The following is a 7,103-nucleotide window of genomic DNA, read 5'->3' on the forward strand; positions in this document are numbered from 1 at the left end:
ATCAACAACACATTGGTTGAGGTCGACAGAGCATCAACAACACATTGGTTGAGGTCGACAGAGCATCAACAACACATTGGTTGAGGTCGACAGAGCATCAACAACACATTGGTTGAGGTCGACAGAGCATCAACAACACATTGGTTGAGGTCAACAGAATATCAACAAAACATTGGTTGAGTTCTACAGAACATCAACAACACATTGGTTGAGTTCGACAGAACATCAACAACACATTGGTTGAGTTTGACAGAACATGAACAACACATTGGTTGAGTTCGACAGAATATCAACAACACATTGGTTGAGTTTGACAGAACATCAACAACACATTGGTTGAGTTCGACAGAACATCAACAACACATTTGTTGAGTTCGACAGAACATCAACAACACATTGGTTGAGTTCGACAGAACATCAACAACACATTGGTTGAGTTTGACAGAACATCAACAACACATTGGTTGAGTTTGACAGAACATCGATGTTCTGTCGAACTCAACCAATGTGTTGTTGATGTTCTGTAAGACTCAACCAATGTGTTGTTGATGTTCTGTAAGACTCAACCAATGTGTTGTTGATGTTCTGTAAGACTCAACCAATGTGTTGTTGATGTTCTGTAAGACTCAACCAATGTGTTGTTGATGTTCTGTCAAACTCAACCAATGTGTTGTTGATGTTCTGTCAAACTCAACCAATGTGTTGTTGATATTCTGTCGAACTCAACCAATGTGTTGTTAACAACACATTGGTTAAGTTCTACAGAACATCAACAAAACATTGGTTATGTTCTACAAGACATCAACAACACATTGGTTAAGTCCTACAAGACATCAACAACACATTGGTTAAGTCCTACAAGACATCAACAACACATTGGTTAAGTCCTACAAGACAATAACACATTGGTTAAGTCCTACAAGACATCAACAACACATTCGTTAAGTCCTACAGAACATCAAAAAAACATTTGTTAAGTCCTACAGAACATCAAAAAAACATTGGTTAAGTCCTACCAAACATCAACAACACATTGGTTGAGTTTGACAGAACATCAACATCACATTGGTTGAGTTCGACAGAACATCAACATCACATTGGTTGAGTTCGACAGAACATCAACATCACATTGGTTGAGTTCGACAGAATATCAACAACACATTGGTTGAGTTCGACAGAACATCAACAACACATTGGTTGAATTCGACAGAACATGAACAACACATTGGTTGAGCTCGACAGAACATCAACAACACATTGGTTGAGTCTTACAGAACATCAACAACACATTGGTTAAATGTGGAACTAATAAAGAGAAGCAATATGTCAACTTCAAACACATGGATAATGTGTTCTTGATTATGAAAGACTTAATATACTTTTGAAACTAGAAACGTTTATCAAGTGAAGACTGAGAACTATGTTTGCAGGACAGATGTTTTAATTAAGTTACTGTCTGCTGCATATCCCAGTCTGCCAAGTTGTGTCCTTAATAACTAATGAAATGAAGACTGATAACAGGTGAAGTTTAATGAAATAATTAGGAGAAAGTAGAACATTTCCAGTATTTGTTAATTTTTCATTAATCTTCATTTTTATTTGTGAACTATTGAGTTATTGTTTTTTAATAATATAAGAAAATAAACTGTTCTCTGAAAGAAATGTGTAGGCATTCAGTTTTATAGATTATATGTTGGATATCCAAATGTCAGCATCGGTGTAAAGGCAAAAATGTGTAATGTTCCATATCTCTTACAACACTTAATGTATACATCTATGTTCCAGGTGTCAATGGGCCAAGGTCAGATGGACTTAGCCATCCAGTATCTCAAGGATTGTAGTCAAAATGGTTACTGGTTGTGTTTGAAAAATCTTCACCTTGTAACTCCTTGGTTGGCAACCTTAGTAAAGGTGCAGTCTGGGATTTTGTTAATTGTTACATTCATGTTAACTTTACTAGTGTAGTATTGGTTCATTTTAATTGTTTCTTTCATGTTGACTTTAATAGTGCATTATTGTTTCTTGTTAATCCTTACTTTCATGTTAACTTTAGTGGTGTACTATAGATTGTTGGTAATTGTTACTTGTATTGTTTGATTGGGACTTTCATGTTAACTTTAGTAGTGTACTATAGATTGTTGGTAATTGTTACTTGTATTGTTTGATTGGGACTTTCATGTTAACTTTAATGGTGTACTATAGATTGTTGGTAATTGTTACTTGTATGGTTTAATTGGGACTTTAACATTATTACTTAACTTGGCCAGTGATCATTAAAACATTTTTCTAATGATACAACAATAGTCAAATGTAGTTTCGTAATGAATTGTGTTATTTAACATTATTTATAAAAGTAGCTTCAGGATCTCTAAACGAAAACATTAATAAAATGGATGTTTCTAGAGTATGTAGTGTTTCTGGAAGTTTGTGAGTAGTGTTATTTAACATTATCTATAAAAGTAGCTTCAGGATCTCTAAACAAAAACATTAATAAAATGGATGTTTCTAGGGTATGTAGTGTTTCTGGAAGTTTGTGAGTAGTGAGTTTCTATGGTATGTAGTGTTTCTGGAAGTATGTGAGTAGTGTGTTTCTAGGGTATGTAGTGTTTCTGGAAGTTTGTGAGTAGTGTGTTTCTACGGTATGTAGTGTTTCTGGAAGTTTACTACATACCCTAGAAACACACTACTCACAAACTTCCAGAAACACTACATACCTAGAAACACACTACTCACAAACTTCCAGAAACACTACATACCATAGAAACACACAACTCACTAAAGTTTTCATAAAAACAAACCATTATTAGTGTTACACTTAAACTTATTCTAGAACACTGACTCAGAAATAAGTCTGAGGGCTTATGATGCTGCAAATTTGGTTTTGATACTTGCAGTGGACATAGCACAGATAGCCTACTGGGTAGCTTTGTGCTTAATAATAAATGAATAGTTTTAAAATACTTACTTGATGAATTGGTAACATGATCAATTATTTCTGTACTTGCTCGAAGGTCAGCAATGTTGAATTCATAAAATTTTGTCCAGCCCTGAAACATAAAATAAATTTTTCATCATTTATTAGATCCAAAGGAAGAAAAAAAAAATAAAATCAAACAAGAGTATCATGTTAAGACAAATGATGAAAAGATAAAATCAAAGACAAAATTAATGGTCACCTTTAAGAAAAATGACAACCAACTGAAGACCCAGAGTTCTTTGAAAATGCTACAAAAACTTATGAAAACTTATGACATTTCTATTATGATTATGAAAGAAGTGAGGTTGAATAAATATATGTAGGCAGAAAATTTTTGACATTAAAGTTACGTAACATTACAAGATACAAAGATAAAGAAGTAGTACAAAATAATAACTTCCTACGACAGGTGGCCTACAGTATTATTAAGGTTCAAAAGGATAAATGGTACTTTTTCTGTGTTCCAAAAATTAATGTGTACAGAACCACTCTATTTAAAGAAAGAACTGCACACAACAGTGCCTTGTACTGACTATTTAGTATCATAGTCAAAGTAAGGGTTTCTAAGCAGATGGTGATCTATGAGAAAGAAAAGTTGGAGCTTTAAAACATGAGCAATCAGAGAGATTGCATACCCTCCGCTCCTTTTCGAGATTGCATGCATTTAATATTTCACCTTCAAAAACTCAGAAATTCCTTCTCAGTTTCAGAATGATCAACAATCTGGATCACTTTTTGTAATGTGATGAGGAGTCTCAACCATAATGTGGCCATGAAATTTGATACAAAACCGATCACACTATACAGAGTTACTAACCCCAAACCATGAATATACCCTATTTCCCAACTATAAAAAATGCTTCAAAGTGATCCAGAATCCATTTGGAGGGGACTGTCCCATACTGACTTTCCATCTTGTGTAAAATTTTCATGTGCATTGGCTATTAGTTTTCGAGATACGTGCACAGAAAGACAGACAGACACATGAGCAGACTCCCGGGGGAGGGAGGGGGGTTTATAATAAATTAATTTTAATTATTATGCTCTCTAAAATATAAATATGACACATGAATGTGAAAGTTACTTCACCACACAGTCATTTCTATCGTGCAGTTTTTAATTTGTTGAAAGAAGTGTTTGAGGTTCTGGAGAGGAGGCACCCAGAGAAAGAAAGATGTTACCCTAAATATGATCCTTGTATTTATATATATATTAGTGACACCTAAACATGATCCTTGTATATATATATATATATATTAGTGACACCTAAACATGATCCTTGTGTATATATATATATATATATTAGTGACATATCAAGACATTCCCATGGACACCAAAAGAAACTAGTTGTTTTTGTTTAAACTATCTATTAAGTACTACTTTACTACATCAACAGGTAAAGCAATCTGGAGAACGTTAAGTTGTCCAGTCGAACTGGATACAAACACCACTGTTGAATAACAGATACCTTAATTTAATAACAATATGGTTTCTAAAGTATGAGTTTAAAAAAAATCAAAAGAAACCTGTGGAATATATGACCGACGCTCTTGAACAACTGCATGAAACCAGGCCAAAGCAAAAAGAGCTTGAGAGCGAACAATGTTTCCTCCTCGGGAGATAAAATCTGGTGTCCAAGTTTCATAAGTTCTCAGAAGATTTTTTTTTATGCCTGGAGGTGCCTATAATTACAAAAGTAAGAATTCACAAGTTTTTCTTGAAAGTTCAAAACAACAACGTACAAATATTTAGTTACTGATGAAACAAGAAAAAACAATGAAAATCTGATTCATAAATATTTTATTAGTTTAGAAAGCTTTTTGTAGATTTGACTAATTATAAGATAATTAGAAAGGAATCTTCTTAGAGTGTTTAAAGATTGTCCAGCATTTATAAAACAGCACGTTATGTATCATTAATACAAAAGTTTGATATTTAATAAAGTGTTAGAAATGAGTAGCTTACTTCATATGTGACTTTCAAGCACATCTGAAGCAAGATATGGGAAAACTCAGAATGAGCTTCTGAAGTGAGCCATAACCTGAAGTTAGGGTGAGGTTGAAGAGCACTGATCTCCTGCAAATATCAGAAGTATATATACACAGTGTTGAAAATCTCTACCTACAAACTTCCAGAAACTAAGTCAATAATTTATATTGCACATCAGCATGGACAAGTACAACTACCTGTATACATGTTGTCACATGTTAAGTTATGTTCACCAATTGTCAATTAAAGGCTTTTACTTATACTTCTTAGTAGTATAAATATATACTGTGTTGCTGTTGTTGTTGAGATTAGGATTCTTCTACAGTAGGTGTTCTTCACACTAGAGAGATTATAGGCATATCATAAATACTATATATATAGTTCTCTTCTTCTTGTCAAAAGTCCACTTAGGCCTATTGAATTGCTTTAGAATTTCAACTGACAAGCCTAACTATCTTCTCTATTACTATCACACTAGTATTCTGTGTACTGTATGATTCATTCACAATTGTGGCATGAGTTACTGCAGTCGTATACTACTCTTTCAGTAATTGTTTGGTCTTCTTTCTTCGAAATATCCTCTGTTCCTTTTGTCAAAATGCACTCACGTTGATTCAATTACTTTATAACCACACTTTTATGGAATAAAGTAATATTCTTTTCTCCTTTTCTACTGTTAGACTTACTCTAACATATTAAATGTTAGGCTTAGGTTAATCTTTAGGCCTATCACTTCTATGGTAGTTAATTTCACTCTGACCTTTTCACTGGCTGCAACTTTACTCTCTTCTGCTATTGTGTCTGTTGTTTCCACTTGTCTTACACTGTTTATATGTTTATCACTTAATTGTCTGCCCGCCTTCTAGAAATCCCTATATTTTCGACATCAATGTATTGCATGCAACACGTTCGATAGTTTCAACATCAGTGAATTATCAACACAATTTCCAACAACTGTCTGCTTTTAACTCTTTTTATACCAAAAATTAAACAATAATAAAATATTCACTCACAAAATAAATTAATCAATAATATCTAAACTAAACAGTCGTTTATATCAGGACAAAGATATTAAACAGATGAATATAACCAAGATAGGTATATTTTAAACCCATCAAAACAACAGTAAATAGGAATTTATAATGTAATCAAAGGATTATATAAAGCTGAAATAGGAAACATCAAACATTAAAAAGTTGAACATATGTTAAAATTTCAGAAATTAAAATGTTTAGAATTTAACAGAGAATTAGTTATCTAAGCTATTGTAAGGTATTAAAAATATAATGAGAAAAACTAGCAAAAATAGCAAATTAAACAACAAATTTATTTGTTTATTACATGAAGCCTTTTATTTTCAAATCTTTATACAAAATGAAATCTAAGAAAAACTTATAAGAATAAGAATATAAATACAACGTAAGTTCACCTTTAAAAACAGAAACATTATACTTTATGATAAATGGCACAAAAGATTTTGCTGGATAGCTCTTGGTAATACAGAGGGTTGTTCACTATCTATGTTTCATCTTGACTAAATACATCTGTTTAATATCTTGGTAATACAGAGGGTTGTTCACAACCTATGTCTCATCTTGACTAAATACATCTGTTTAATATCTTGGTAATACAGAGGGTTGTTCACAACCTATGTCTCATCTTGACTAAATACATCTGTTTAAAATACAATGAAGCATTTCTCATTAGTGACTTATATATACAGGTTCAAACTAAAGTATTTCTCAGTAGACCTCTCTATTATTACTAGAATTTTATATAGGAGTATTTTGATTTATACATAGAATAATAGTTTGTGCATTTAGTAGCTTTATTTGGGTTTACAAAACAAGCTAGAGTTTAGTTCAGTTTCATTTTAGTGGTTGAGTTTAATGAAGGCTTATCAGAACCATGGTGTGTTCAGATGTGTTAAATAGATTATGTTTCATGTACGTTTATCTATTTTCATTAAGAGAGTGTGAGAGACAGTGGAACTTTTAGTGGTTTCTTATTTCATGTACATATATTTATTTTCCTCCACAGCTCGTGAGATTCAGTGGAACTTTGTTCATGGACTCTTTCTCAATGCTATTTACGGTGGCCGAGTAGACAACCCTTTTGATATTTCTGTTCTTGACTC

The 7,103-nt window shown here is 32.7% G+C and overlaps 1 protein-coding gene across 1 annotated transcript; it reads right to left on the bottom strand.

Annotated features, from left to right (window-relative positions):
* Positions 1-2,965: 2,965 nt before the first annotated feature.
* On the bottom strand, positions 2,966-5,074 carry LOC111084503 (cytoplasmic dynein 2 heavy chain 1-like; the record flags this gene model as incomplete). Its single annotated transcript, XM_022381206.1, has 3 exons — positions 4,943-5,074; positions 4,504-4,659; positions 2,966-3,047 (listed from the first exon to the last, which is right to left on the bottom strand). Coding segments are annotated over exons 1-3 (262 nt in total), but the record flags the coding sequence as incomplete, so codon positions are not given.
* Positions 5,075-7,103: the final 2,029 nt, after the last annotated feature.

Source organism: Limulus polyphemus, unplaced genomic scaffold (assembly GCF_000517525.1).
Source record: "Limulus polyphemus unplaced genomic scaffold, Limulus_polyphemus-2.1.2 Scaffold77485, whole genome shotgun sequence".
In the NCBI taxonomy this organism is placed as follows: Eukaryota; Metazoa; Arthropoda; class Merostomata; order Xiphosura; family Limulidae; genus Limulus; species Limulus polyphemus.